The 15728-nt window shown below is 35.6% G+C and overlaps 1 protein-coding gene across 1 annotated transcript in view; it reads left to right on the top strand.

Annotated features, from left to right (window-relative positions):
* LOC150076563 (eukaryotic translation initiation factor 4E type 3-like) overlaps positions 1 to 11983 on the top strand; it is a 68386-nt gene extending 56403 nt beyond the window's left edge. Inside the window, exon 6 of the mRNA XM_090387436.1 lies at positions 11306 to 11983. Coding sequence (XP_090243562.1) covers positions 11306 to 11355 — 50 coding nt within the window. The 3' untranslated portion in view covers positions 11356 to 11983. The remainder of the gene's footprint in view (positions 1 to 11305) is intronic.
* Positions 11984 to 15728: the final 3745 nt, after the last annotated feature.

The following is a 15728-nucleotide window of genomic DNA, read 5'->3' as shown; positions in this document are numbered from 1 at the left end:
ACTGCAGAGGTCCTAATATCTCATTTAAGAGGGATATCAGGAGCTTCGTGGTGGATTTGGTTATGCAAATTTTTACACTGTTGCAGAAACCCTGTGCTATTGTTTTTATTTTTGATTTCATTGTTCTTTGAGGAAATTGGCATTAATCACAATGCCAATGTGACTAATGCCAATAAAATTTGCTGCTTTAAAATAGGAATATATATACCCATTGATTCCATTGTGTACTTCTTATTAAAGACTACAAAAATGTGAAGGATGTGCTAGAGAAAACCAAGAAACCACTATAAATGGGGTGTTTGTGGGGACTTCATGATTGATTCCTTATAGTTTTGCAAGTTGTATTTTTCTGCTTATGGAACAGCAGTTCAGATCAACACTATAGAAGAATTGTCTACCAGAATTGCATTTCAGTGTAGTGCAATAATCCCTTAGTTTAAGAAAAACTTGCTTCCACCTCTCCATGCAAAGTGGGGATTTATTATGCAATTTGTTTAAAGCATTGGATTCTCAAGGTGATTCCTTCAAGCATATATAAACTTTTTTTTCAAAATTTTGTGCAGAAAAAATCTTCAGCCAGCAGGTGGTTGATTGGAACTACCCACTTGAATTTACTCCAACTCCCCACTCACTTCCTCAACACTGCATGGAACAAACTTCCATCCAGTGTTGTGGACATAGTTTGAGTAAATTTGAGGGAGAATTCGACAGTCCATCAGAGGGGATGGAAAAGTGTTATTTAGGAATTTTTTTTTTTTTTTTTTTCTTCCTCTTATGTTGTATAAGCTTGCCTTGTTGCATTATTTGCTGCTACTACTAATAATAACAACAACATTGACATCAGAAGATGTCAGTGTCCCAAGAAAAAAAATATTTTGTATGGTTTTGATGCAGAGTGCATTGTTGGTTGTCATATTATCACAACACTTGTGTGAGTTATCATCCAGTTCCACATTTCCAAAACGACTGCACTGACTTCTTGATTTATTTTATGAAACAAAGTCAGTATACGGTAGCTATTTGTTAACGTGTATAAATATTCACAGTGTAATAATACACTGTGAAAAACATCAATTGTGGGTTAGTTACAATTATTGCACTATATTCAAAGTGTCTTTTGGTATATTTTGCCTTTTTTTTTTTTAAATGATCTCAGCTGATAGTTTTTTGAAGCTTGTCTTTAAAGTGTGTAAGATGCTGTATAAACTTTCTTTCTTGCATCATTTTCCACTACTAAAACTAACTGCTAGGGCCCCAAGTGGCAAGTGAATGATCATAGCGATTTACAAGTGACTGATTAGAGAGATTCTTAAAACCTTTTCTTCTATAAAGTTATTTATTTTTGGCTTCTTCCTAAATAAAGAAGTAAGCTTTCTTCCAAGAAAGGAAAGACACCCTTTCTATTATATATATAATTAACTTCTCTATCACGCTAACCTCTTATTGCTTAATTACTGGTGACACTGCCCTACCTCCACGTGGCAGGGCTGGTAATCTGGGAGAAGAAAGTCCCTCTCCCAGGGCTAAAAGGAGCAAACATGAAATTTGATAATTTCCCTCGAATTGGGTCTCTACATTCATAATGTCAAAGTCAATGGCACCGACCATGACACATCACAGTTGAAAAGACTGCGAACTGACAAAGAGTAACAGGAATTCCCATCTTTCCTAATCTTCTTCCACTTCTTGTCAAGCAAATGCACTAGTATGCTCTCCCCATTTCTGATACAGAAATGCTTGGAAAACTCATCAGGTTCACCTAAAATTGTGAAAAGACTTAGATCTGGAGATTTGCTAATAGATAATGAGTCGTAAGCAATCGGACTCTGCTGAACCTCTCAACCTTTGGTGGTATTCCTGTGCAAGCTACCCCACATGCAACACTAAATGCCTCCAAAGTGGTAATTGCCGAGTGGGATTTGATGAATGTCACAGGAGAACTGGTCCAAGAGTTAAAAGAACAAAGTCACACAAGCTAAGTGGATTATGGTCAGATTGTTCCCACAAGAAACATCATCCTAACATTTAGCACACCAAATTTACCATTGAATGTTAAAGCCAGCTATCTCAATTGCTGCATAAGACCCTATATTCCTAATCCCGTCAGGTTTTATAAGTGCCAAAAGTTTGGGCACTCTCAGACCATCTGTCAAGGGGATGCAGTGTGCCCAAACTGTGGTTCAAAATCTTGCACACAAACGGAATGTGATGCTGAAGCACCACAGTGTCCGAACTGTTAAGGCCAACACCCTGCTTATTCACAGACCTGTGAACTATGGAAAATGGAAAAAGATCCAAAAATACAAAGTAGAGGAGAAAGTGACTTACCAGGAGGCAAAGAAGCAAATTATGCTTACAACACCAAAAAAAAATTCCAGTCAGCAGCCACTCAAACTGCCTTGTCAGTCCCCCCCCCCCCCCCCCCAACCATGTCTATTGCAGATTGGGCCCCGGAAATACTTTCAACCTCGCAGCAATCTACTAAGGAACAGCATGCGATAGATCATGCCAACAACACACCAATTACAGTACCACGAACTGCACTGCAGTTTTCTCAGAAACCATAAAAACTAAAACAGCAGCTCTGATGCAGAAAACTCAGCCAAGTTTAACAAATTTGGATACAGAGGAAAACATCAACCAGGATGAGGCAATCTTAAATCTGTTCACATATGACATGGACACTGGACAACCTATCTTCTTGAAAAAAAAAAGAATAAAATTGGAGAGAGACAAACAGACTGGACATAAAAGGCAAACTGAGCCAAACCCAACTGCTAAAAACAAATAATGGATCACATCATACAATGAAACTGTAGAGACCCATGTAGCAACATTGATATCTATGACCTAATCCAACGGTACAGTCCGGCAAGCATATGTTTACAAGGAACTAATCTACCACCACCACAAGTAATTCCAAAAATCAAGAACTTCTATATATCAGCATAACAGAAATAATAATAACACTGTGCTTGGAGGTGGTCAAAATCTCACACACAAATAGAATGTGGGCCAATCTTGTAAACTCGAGAATCCCTACTAAACATATTCCACTGCAGACCAAGACCCCCTTAGAAGCAGCAATACATGTCTCCTTAGAAATCATGTTACCAATAGTTTATCTACCTATCACCAAACAAAGAATATACTTATAATGAGCTAGAAGAACTTCTGCTGCAGATCCCTCCTCCCTTTTGTTTATTAGGGGATTTTAATGCCCACCATCCACTCTGTGGGCTCCCCACATACAGACAGATGAGGAAAAATTCTGGAATAGCTGCTTGACAAACGTAATCTAATGCTGTTGAATACTGGTGCAAATACTTGCATTAATTTCGCTACTAGAACAACTACAGCTATTGATTTAACAATCTGCTCTCCAACATTGTATCCACTCATCTGCTGGTCAACTCTGGACAATCCCATAACAGCGACCATTATCTGATAATTTGTGAAATCCAAACAACTAGAATCCCTCAGTCAAATAATACTCACTTAAAATGGAAATTTTCCAAGGCAGATTGGAAGTTGTTTGCTTCTAATATCTCATTCAACGATGAAATCAGACATCAATCCATCGATAATGCCACACAACACATCACAACTGAGATTCTAAATGCCGCAACCAAGGCCATACCCATAATCCTAAACACAGCAATTTTTGGTGGAGTGATGCATGCCGGCTTGCCAAAAAAGAGAAAAACAGGGCATGGAACCTGTTTCAAAATCACCCAACAATGGAGAACCTTTTTAAATTTAAAACTTGAAACAAAAGCACGATTTGTAAGAAAAAGGGCTAACAAAAAGATTCTTGGATCCAGTTTGCCTCTACTATAATGAAAGATACCAATAGCAGAATAATCTGGAATAAAATAAAAACTGAATGATACATTCCTACCAGCACCCTATACAATACTGAGATGGAATGGACAAGGCTTTTCATCTCCAGTTGAAATAGCTAATGCTCTTGCAGAAAATTTTGCCAAAATCTCAGATATTGCTGCATATGAATCATCCTTTCAGCAACATAAAACAAGGGCTGAGAAATGCAAATTAAATTTCAGCACAAGACTAACACTCCCATATAATCAGCCCGTTACAATTTTGGAGCTACAGGACGCTCTAAAAAAAAAATTCAAATGGGGCATCAGGTCTGGATGGGATTTATTACCTCGTGATGCAACACCTAGACAAAAATGGATTAAATTCCCTATTTCTGTCTCTGAAAGCCACTATCCTCGCTCATGGTGTCATTCAACAGTGCTAGATTTTCTTACACCTGGAAAAGATCCGACGAATCCATGCAATTATAGACCAATCCCTTACCAGCTGCTTGGGCAAGACATTAGAAAAGATGATACCCAATAAAGTTGCATGGGTACGTGGAATCCCACTCAGTCATCAATTGTAATCATACGACTTCCGCAAAAACTGATCCACATTAGACCTAATGGTGAAAGCCAAGTGTAACATATGAAATGCCTTTATCCGAAAGGAACATCTTGTCATGGTGTGCCTAGATATTGCAAAAGCATTTGACACCACCTGGTGCTGTGGCATTCTACAAGACCTCTATGCCATGGGACTTGGAGGTCCACTCCCAATGATCATAGAGTTACCTTAAAAATAGAACTTTTTTCAAGTGAGCTACCGTAATGCTCTTTCACAATCTTTTGTCCAAAAAAAGGTACCACAGGGATCAGTACTCGGTTGCTACACTCTTTGCTCATAGGATAAACAATTTAGTGCACATCTTAGGTAATAGACATCTATCTTTATGCTGATGACCTTGCAATATCTTGCCATTCACAGAATGTGTTCCCTTGAATGACAACTGCAACTTGCAATAAACAAAATAGTGTCATGGACTTCACATAATGGTTATAGTCTATCAGCAACTAAAACTGCAGCCATTCACTTTTGTAAAAAAATGTCAGTTACATCCAGAACCCGAATTAACATTGGGAAATAAACTAATACCAATCACTAGCAATATCTGATTCTTGTGCATGACATTTGACACCAAACTGACATTCCAGAAGCATATACTACAAACACAAACTCTCTGTATGAAAAAGCTGAATATACTTAAGTTGTCTCATCCATGACATGGGGAGCTGATTGCTATACTCTGCTCCATCTATACCAAGCTTTAATAAGATCTCGATTAGATTATTGTGCTGCAGTTTATGATTCTGCTCGAAAGACTCTGTTGACATGTCTTAACACAGTACAACAGTGTGCTCAGGATTGCTCTTGGGGCATTCAGGACTTTGCCAGTCCAAAGCCTATATATAGAAGCCAATGAACCTCCACTCCACTTTTGGAGAAAGATGCTACTCCTGAACTATGCAGTTAAAATAAATAGTTTTCCATCTCATCCTGTCTGGTCACACCACCATGATCCGAAATAAACCTCATAAAAACAAACCTACAGGAATCTGCCTAATTCAGCAATTATGCATTTGACCAATTTTCAACAAGACAGAAATCATGCACCCTCCATCAAAAGCATGCATACATTCATGTGATGATTACTTCCACTGTTGGGGAAATAATCCCTGAACAATGAAACTTTTCAGAAACTACATGCAGCCCACTCCTGTGCAAAAGCACAAACTCTGCAAATTTATACTGACAGCTCCAAAAGTGACACAGCTGTGGGAGCTGCTGTGGTTCTACCAACATCAACAATCTGTCTCGTTACCTCAGAAATGCAATGTTTTCGTGCAGAACTCTATGCTATTAAGATGGGTTTGACTTTGATTGCTAATAACTCCACTCTGAAGACTATATCTATACAGACTGAGTGCAGCGACAGCCTTCCATGTCAATTCTTGCTCTCCACATCTATTGATAAATCAAATAACTCAAATATCGGATCTTCATAAAAATAGGCAGAATGTCACTTTTTGTTGGATCCCAGGGCACACTGGAATACCAGGAAATGAGCATGCAGATAAAGCAGCAAGAAATCCCACTGACAATGACAATATCCAGATTCCTTACACAGATATAAATTAATCATACACTGAACATGCAATGAAAAATGGAGAGAAATTTGGTATAATCAGTTAAATAACAAGTTACGAAATATAAAACAGAATTTGCAGGTATGGAAATCTAGTTTCCACTCAAACAGACATGAAGAGGTTGTTCTTACCAGAGTACATATTGGACATACCCACCTTATGCATCTCTGTTTATTGCAAGGAAATAACCCACCATTATGCTTGCATTGTGATTCACCACTAACTGTAAAACGTATTCTTATAGAGTGTGATCGTTATCAGTCTGCCAGATCCACAACATTCCGATCCCTCCATAACTTGAATGAGTCTCTTCAACTAAGACATTATTGGAGACAACTCTTAATTTATCTGAATTTTTTTTCGCTTTCTGAACCAGAAATTATATATGCTCTTGTAAACTTGTTTTACTAATCTGTACAGTCTCTCCACAGGAATAGGTGCAATTCGATCATAGTAGCCCTTGTGCCAAAAAAACCAACAACTAACTGCTAGAAGAGACTTAATATAACCAAAGACAAGCTCCAAAAAGCTATCAGCTCAGATCCTTTTAAAAAATGGATCTCTCTCACATACACACGCACACAGCATCAGAAAGAAAGAAAAAATACTTAATTTCACCAATTCATCCCTTCCAGTAGTTTGTCTTATTCTTCCTTGAATTTATTTAAGCTATCCACAACAGGTGGAAGTTTGTTCTAGCAATCAACCACCAACTGGCTGGTAGGGCAATTAAGGAATATGGTGAACAATGGTGTGGAAGGGTTAAAATTAAAAGCTTCTGAACAATAGTTTAATCCCTCTATTACGTGGCGCCTCCGTAGCCAGGTGGGAATGAGCAGCAGGGTGTAACACAGTCTTCTTAATTAGACTGGGGTTTGACTCCATCACCACCAGATGCAGAAAGGTCAGGGAATGACCACCACATATTCCCGGAGCAATATGGCTTTAGTTGCTAATGCTCCTAAAAACCAAATAACAAACAAACAACCTCTTACACCTCTACTTGAGGATGCGACATTTAGTGCATTTTAGGAAAGGGTGTCTGTATGCAGCAATTCAAAGCTGTTGTGAACAGGTGATCTAGAGGTAAAAGATGAAAGCGTTTCATTGTGTGGGAAAAATATTCTGTTTCTTTAAGATGCTTAAGACAGCATATCAAGTATAATAATAGAGAAGAGTGGCTTTAAAGAGAACATCATCAAAAAATATGATCCAGAAAACGAATGCATTATCAACATTAAGGAATGGGATGGCTCTGAAGAAACATGTGGATTCCTTTTGTGAATTTTCTAAGGTATTTAAGGTGAGTAAATGAGCAAGTTGCTGCTACACCAACACCAGAAGAGCTGCTGAGTACCAAGAAAGAAGTTTTTGTTACCAGTGATGAAAGTGAAAAAGCACTCTGCCTTCTAAAAAAGTGCCTAAATTTATTGAACATAATGGACAATGTTAGTGTGCAGTAGCATTGATAAAGAAATAACTATTGCACTAGATAATGGCTGTGCTGTAGTTAAGAATACATAAAAGCCAAAAAAACTGTTCAAACAAAATTATTCTCTTTACATTAGATTAATTTAATTCTTCTGTATATATTATACAGTAAACCCCGCTATTCGCGGGGGTTACGTTCCTGAGAAATGTCGCGAATACTGAGCTATGGCTCCTGTAGTAATAAAGGGATTCCGTTCCAAAGTATGAAATATATAAGAAAAACTAGTCTAAAATTTTGTCTATGTATGTATTAGATATACCTTCATAATGACTATGTACATAGACAGTACATAGTGAAATGCAAGCATATGGCATCGAAATGAAAATAAGAAACAATTTAATATTAAATGTAATATTTATTAGAAATTTCAAACCAGCGCCTTTGCTAGCAAAAAAACTTATCCTGCCAGTGCTATCACCAGTTTCGCTAAAGTGTTGATAAAGGAGTTTTGTCTTTTCACGAATGATGAGTGAACTTAACGGAATTTTATTTTGAGTTCGGTCTTCTATCCACAGATTTAAAGCTTTTTCCATTTTTTCTAATTTAACATAGTTACAGAGCAAATTTTTTAAGCAATTAGCGCGTTTTCACGGACACTACGGCGGATTTTTTCTTCCGATTTTTTGATTGATTGTACCGTTGACTCATTGATTTTATGTTTTGCCACTGAGGACACATTTTCACCATTAGAAATTTTATCTAATAACTCAATTTTATTCGCTAATGTCATCACCTTCTTCGATCTTTTCACATTTCCCTTGTTATTCGTAGCCATATTTTTTGTACGGGTTAGAAAGAACTTGTCCACAATAAAATCACTTTCTTCCGTTAACACACTTGAAAAAGTCTGTTTTACACTGCAAAACGGTAGATTTATCACTTTTGTATGCATATCAATTTATAAATTTATTCAATTTATAAGCATATAAATTAAAAGCAAACAAAGAAACGTTCCATGACAAGCGCATAACACATACTGAACAAGGATTAGCGAGAAACATCCATGCTCGTGATTTTGTCACCCCTCTTTCCCCACCCACTGAACGCTGTTTTGACCGGGAAAGATAATTTTAGCCACGCCCATGTTTTTTATGGCAGAAAATATTCAGTGCTTTAAAATTCACATTTTGTTTTAGGTTTCATTTTATTTTAAATCGGCAAATGCGAAACTGCAACTATAGATACCACAAATAGCGGGGGTTTACTCTATATACAGAATAATTATGTACTGAAGAATTAGATTAAAATAATTAATAAATTAAATATATACTATAATTTTTATTTCATTTGTTTCTTTTTGCTTAGTTTATCTTATAAATAATAAAATAAAATATTTATTACAAGTATTCTTATTGTTGTTGGACAAGGCTTTTGATATTTTTTATTTATTTTTTTGTTTTGTTTTATTTTAATTTATTTTTAATATTTTATTATTTTATTTCTTATTCTTATTAGATAGACAGTAGTACCCAAAAAAAAAAAAAAAAACTGGCACATCTGCTGAACCTTGTTATTACAATCCATGAAAATTTAGGTCCTTTAAACTTTATATTAATGAGATTCTGCTGTGTATATATGAAATTGAATTTTTACTAGATATTGTATACACTTTCATTTCTCTTGAGATTTTCTTGTCTTTAGTTCTCATACATTTTGATGTGGTAACCCATTTGTTGGTTTCTGTTGGTTTTTCAAATACAGTTAATCCTGTTAACTGTATATAACACTTATTAGGTTCCTGTAAAATGTCATGTTGTGTGAAACCATGTTATATGGTACTAAGAAAAAGTACAAGGGGGGGGGGTTACATTCCAAAAGCGAACAAAAAAAATATATTCTAGATTTTGCGTATCTTCTGCTCTCTTTAAAAAAATCAGTAATCTGGGTTTGTTTGCTTTTGCTTGATAAATCTTTGAATTTCATCGTATGGAACTAATCATTTTTGAAGCTCCCTTTGAACTTGGGGTTCTTTTCATTCAAATCTTTATTCAAAAAATAAGATTCTAATTGCTCTGCTTCCCCTATGCTTTTTAGTGTAAAATTTGTAAGATTAGAATTTTCATCTGTGATATCATCATCTGAATTGATTTGAGTTTACCTCCAATGTGATTTCCACTAAATCTGCTACGCCAGCTTCTTTTTCTATCAGTATTTCTTGAATGTCTTCAGTAATCGTATCTTTTTTATTTTTTTAGGAGCATTTAGCAACTAAGGCCATGTTACTCTGTGTATATTGTCTACAAATTGCATGTGTCCTGAGGTCTATTTTCTGTTTTGCTGGAGGGAAAATCAAATCAAAACCTTCCCCTCCTACCAACGTAACAAGTTCTATTGCACCGATTCAGTTTTCTGCTCTTTTGATCATATTTCCTGAATGAACTGACTCTGGCCATATATTTTTCCACACACATTTATTGTTGATGGTTTTACTTCTTTCAGCGATAAAGCTTTGATTCTGATACAATCAACAATTGAGAAATGTTTCCATGCCTCCATTACTTCAATAGATTCAGAATCCTTTTTTTCCAAAATCTGTTGTAATGATTTTCTGATGGAATGAGTTTTAAAGGTGGATATAATGCCTTGATCTAATGGCATGAATGAAACAAGTTATATTAACCTAGTAAAACTGTGGTGGTAGGAACATAACATTTGGATGACTTTAATCTTTTGGATGGCCTGGTGTTCTATCCAATAGTAATAAAACTTTGAAATCTAGATTTTTCAGCAAGCACAAGTTCAATAGCACAGAATGTAACATGGGGGTTTCCCAACACAATAAAATACAGGGATTTCTCAATTTGTTTTGACTAGCAAGTGAACAGTGGGGATTCAAAAAGAATTACACCCAAAATAATAGCAGGATTTTTCCCTGCACAAAAGCTCAAAAATACCGTTATGTGAGGTTTTCCAAAATCTCTAACCATGTTAGAGCAAAACAGCATTGAAGTACTGTGTTATACGAGGGTTGCCTGTATTTCATTATTGGGTTTGGTGCACTCATGGCCTAAGTTGCCCATGTGGCAAAAAAAAAAAAAATACTTGTATCCCTTCCCCTATAATTTAAATTTATGGTCCTTAGTTCTAGTATCATTTATAACCAGAACTTTATCTTCATTTTACCTTGTCTCCTCTTACAGCTTTATAGACCTCAGTGAGATTACCTGTTATTACCATGCTTTTGTAGTCCACATCAGTTATGTTCAGTTATGTCACAATAGGTGGGACCCACTTTGCTGCATAGAGAACTTTATCTGCATGGATTGTAGCTGCATAAATGCATCAGTTTACCCAGTCCCCAAGTGGAAACTCAGACAGGCAAAAACATTGTGCTCAACCCCCCCAACAGTTTGACTCATAGGTAAAGTCACTCCTACTGTACCCTAGTTGCAGATTCATAGTGTTTTGTCTCCATGTGCTATGAAGAGCTAGAAATAGTTTTACAGACTGTCATGTTAGTGGAATTAACTGTCTTTTAAGAGTACACATTTCCAAAAATGTTGATACTTTAATTTTTCTCTTCTACAGTCTTTAGTTTGTTTAGGCAGTGGAAAAATATTTGCACACAAATACATCTAGTATTAATACAGAATAATAAAATAAATCATTTCAGTTTTGTTTAGTAAATTGCAGATTTCTAGGACTATACTGTAGTTCTCTAATAAAACAAACTCACTCCTAAGAAACTTTAAAAGCTGTTAATTAAATGCATATTCCATTCATTTTTCTCACTCAAGTGCACATTGTATTAATACTTTTGTTGATCTTTTTATTATAGCTCATTATACTCATCAGGCATATGAAGGAGAAAGGAAGCTGTCTACGTAAATCTTTTGGATATTGTGTAAATCTAGTTAAATTAGGGGGAAAAACCTATTTTTCTATAGCCATCTCTCACTACAACTTTTACACTGGTATTGTAGTTCTGAAAGCTATAGATCATGTTTTCTTATTATTTTAGAATTTGAATATATGTTAGTCTGAATTTTTGTAGTTTTTAAAAGTTTCTAAAGAAACTGTTTCTGTTATTCCTGCATATTTGTTATTTATGATATCAAAAAGGTTAATTATTTTCTGAGTAACATATGCACTAAAAGAAAGTAAACACTGGTTAGGCTGTAAGTTTTGATGTAAAATATTCATCTAAATTTATCAAATCATACCATTTCATTCTTATTCATTAGTGTATAGCAGTATCTGTCTCACATCAAAGTTGTTGACTTAAACTCTAATTCTAGATATGGTCTGTAGTCTTCATATTTTTGAATCCATCTGTATTAATTCATCTCATTTTATTTCACTTAAAGAGTGCTAAGTACTTTCATTGTCTTATTTAAGTGTATTGCGCATCATTGTGAAGTAATGTTTGCTTATTAAATAATGTAATCAAACATTGGTTGATTTTGTTTACCATAAAGCAACATTCTGTTAAATTGCTTTTCAGCACCAAAAGAAAAAGTTATTTCAATTGGTTATGATGGACTGATATATTATATATACCAATTAAGAAAACATGCTTTGAAAAGTATTGTAGTGTATGTATATATATAGACTTTTTAAAAATAAAATTTTAAGTGTATACCATCATACAGAATTTTCATTTATAATAAAAGTGAACAAATTTCACTTATTTAGTATTCTATAGAACACTCTCCATATGTTGAGAGAGAGAGAGAGAGAGAGAGAGACTATGTACCTGTGAGGATTTCTGATTGATGTCTTGAGGCTTTGAATAAATTGAGTTAGTGGCATCTTTCTTGTTGCTTGGATAACACCCTTCATGAGGCATAAATTTAAATTGAAGGATTTGTTGTGGTGGGATAGATGTGTAAAATTGGCTTTCAGCCTGTGACCCAACATCAGATGGAAGTTTGTTGGAACAAACTGCTATCTGATGTGGAAGTGGATTGTTTGAATAAATTAAAAGAAATAAACAAATTACATTATTCTGCATTTTAAAAAACATTCGTTGATGTTTTCTCAGAAAAGGTGTTTCTGAATAATTTTCTAATGCCGATTTCAAAAATGACTTCCATTTGTTTTCATCACATCAGGTTTCTTCAAAAATCACGAAAGAAATTGATTTTCCCCAAATTTTTAATAATTTTTGCAGAGTTTGGGTGCTGAAATTATAACAATGCTACTTTAACGAGACTTATATCTCATGTTGAAAGCACTATTAAAAATGGCATTGTGGTAAAAAGTCCACAGGACGGGAGGACGGATTATGCTGTTATTTAAGAAACAATCTAAGGAAGTGCATCCAATTGACGTTGGTGGACAGTGCAATGTTGAGTCTGTTTGGTGTTGACATAAACACTGGGAAAGGAAAAATGATAGGTGTGTGTTATAGGCCTAATGAATCTGATGAGTATAATGAGCAATTGTGCACAGAAAGAGTGGCCCAGTGTCTTAAATCAGTGTCTTATAATGGGGGATTTTAATTTCCCAGAGATTGACTGGAATTTGTGGGTTAGTCACTCACACTAGAAGGCATTTGTGGATTTATTGAATGATTGTTTTCTACAGCAGCATGTTCGGGAGGCAACTAGAGGGAGTAATTCTCTTGATCTGATTATCAGTAGTAATCATTCATTCATTCATTCATTAATAATCTGCAGATAAAGGAACCACTAGGTGGCAGCAATCACATTCTGCTGAAGTGGGATTTACTCAAAGAGGTAACTACCATCAAGGGTAAAGGGAAGGGCTTTTGCTTTCTTAAAGGTGACTACGGTGGTCTGAGACAGTATTCAAATTCGATACGGTGGGACCAACTCATGATGTTACCAACAGCAAATTCAAAATGGAAAGCATTCGAAAAATTTATCTTGGAAGCTACTAGTCTTTTCATACCAAATAAGAAATATTGTTTAAGACTTAGGCCTAAATGGATGTCAGATGAACTAATTAGACATGTGGCAGAGAATAAAAATACATGGGATATATATAAATTAATGGGTCACACAGATGCCTATGATAGATATAAGCTGTTCTGTAACCAAGTTGCAAAGGAGGTAGTAGTGGCATGTGATGCAAGTGTTATGATCTTATGCAGCATCAGCCAAAAAAAAAAAAAAACCCACACCATTTCCTCCAAATGCTTTTTCAGTTCCTCCTTAAATTTATTTAACCTATCAGCTTCCACAACAACAGATGGAAGTTTGTTCCAGCAATTAATCACCCGCTGGCTAAACACAAATTAAACTCTAGAAGGAATGTGATGAATCAGATTGGTCCACTTGATATTGATGGTTCAACTGTTGATGATCTTGCTCAGGTAGCTAACAAACTAAATGAATATTTTGCATCTACATTCATACATGAGTTATTCTGGGAGGGGAATGCTAGAGGTGTATTAAACTCTGTCAGTATGCGAGATAATCTTGTAATAACTGAGAGTACAAGTGGAGGAGAAATTGTTGAAGATAAACGTAAAGGCACCTGGGGGTGGATGGAATCTATCCAGTTATATTAAAAGAAGGCAGCAAAGGAAGTAAGCAAACCCTTAGCCATAATTATGAGAGCTTCCTTGGACTCAGACTCAGGGGAGGTTATCCATGGACTGGAGATGCAGAAATGTGAGCCCAATCCACAAAGGAGTATCAAAGGGAGACAGGTAATTACAGACCTGTTAGTTTAACTTCTGTTCCAGGAAAATGATTGGAGGCACTGGTTAAAGAAGCATTGCAGGATTATCTAGACATAACTTCAGTTATAGCTCGGACACACCATGGGTTTGTTAAGTCGAAGTCTTGTCTGACCAATTTGATTGGATACTATGATGTAGTCACAAAGGAACTGCATACAAAGAATAATTTTGATATCATATATTTGGATCTTAGAAATGCTTTTGATACTGTTGCACATTGAAGACTGCTGCACAAATTGGAGCAGTGTGGCATTGGAGGCAAATTGCTGCTATGGATAAAGGGATGGTTAAGGGGGGAGAAGACAGTGGTAATTGATGGACACTGCTCTTTGTGGGCTAATGTTATTAGTGCAGTCCCCCAAGGTTCAGTGTTAGGTCTATGGTTGTTTTCTGTATTCATTAATGATATTGACAATGGTGTATCAGGCTTAATGTCCAAGTTTGCAGATGATACGAAGGTTGGCAGGGTGAGAGAGTACGCTGCTGCAACAGGATCTAGAAAAGTTGACCAGATGGGCTGAGAGGTGGCAACTGAACTTTAACGTTGACAAATGTAAAGTACTGCGTATGGGAAGCAGTAACCTCGGAGTAATGTATCAACTGTGTGGTACTACACTGACTGGTAGAGAGTGAAAAAGACCTGGAGGCAGTGATGGGAGATGGGATTCAAATAATTTAACAACCGGTTCACTGCCCTAATGACTGTTCTAAGTATAAAAAAAACTATATACCAAAAGGTAGTTTATTATTTCATGCAGTTAATACTTAAATAAGAACAATAAAAGAGGTCCACAAAACTAGATTATGTTATAAGAAAGATTTAAAATATTAAATAATACCTGACAAAAAACAAAACTGTTATTTAAGATATTTCCATATTGTTTCTTGATTGGTGTCCTCGCTTGAAATTTTCTTCGCTTTTATCCGAGCATCATTGGCTGAGTGATTTATCCTTAACCACTGTAGGAGTAGGATCCCATTCCTTCAGAGGTAGGCCGATTAGACTAATAGTCATTGTGTTTGATATATTAGAAACAGTTAGGCGACTTCTCTTCTCTGACCATATTATGTTCATCTTTGAAAAACCCCTTTCCGCTTCTGCTGAACTTACAGCAATTGTTCTGACAATATTTTTAGCTCTTTGAACACTTTCAGGATAATTCTGAAATTGCATAATTCTTGGAATTTTTTAAAACGTTTTCCAAGAAATCTTGATAATCATTAATATCAATTTGGTAATTAAAAATGTCATTAAATACGAGCAATTGTTCTTCAGCTGCTTTCCATGGAACTAGTACTTCTTCAGTATTCCAGTAATCTGGCTCCAAAAAATTGAGAAATTATAATTTATTCCTATCTTGAAATTAGCTACAACTTGCTTTTAAATGTTCACAATCCATTAGTCTTTTTTTTTTTTTTTTCAAATTCGTTACAATGTTTTCTAAAAGTCTTTCCCGAGGAAGCCCGAGACAAATCGAAGATTTTCTACAAATTTTATATTTTTGAAGGTTTCTGAAGTAATTAATTCATCAACTTTTTTTTTCGTATG

This window comes from Mastigoproctus giganteus, chromosome 13 (genome assembly GCF_048544385.1).
Source record: "Mastigoproctus giganteus isolate SK-2022 chromosome 13, ASM4854438v1, whole genome shotgun sequence".
In the NCBI taxonomy this organism is placed as follows: Eukaryota; Metazoa; Arthropoda; class Arachnida; order Uropygi; family Thelyphonidae; genus Mastigoproctus; species Mastigoproctus giganteus.
The sequence above is the reverse complement of the archived record's forward strand: the minus strand, read 5'-3'. Positions and strand labels throughout refer to the sequence as shown.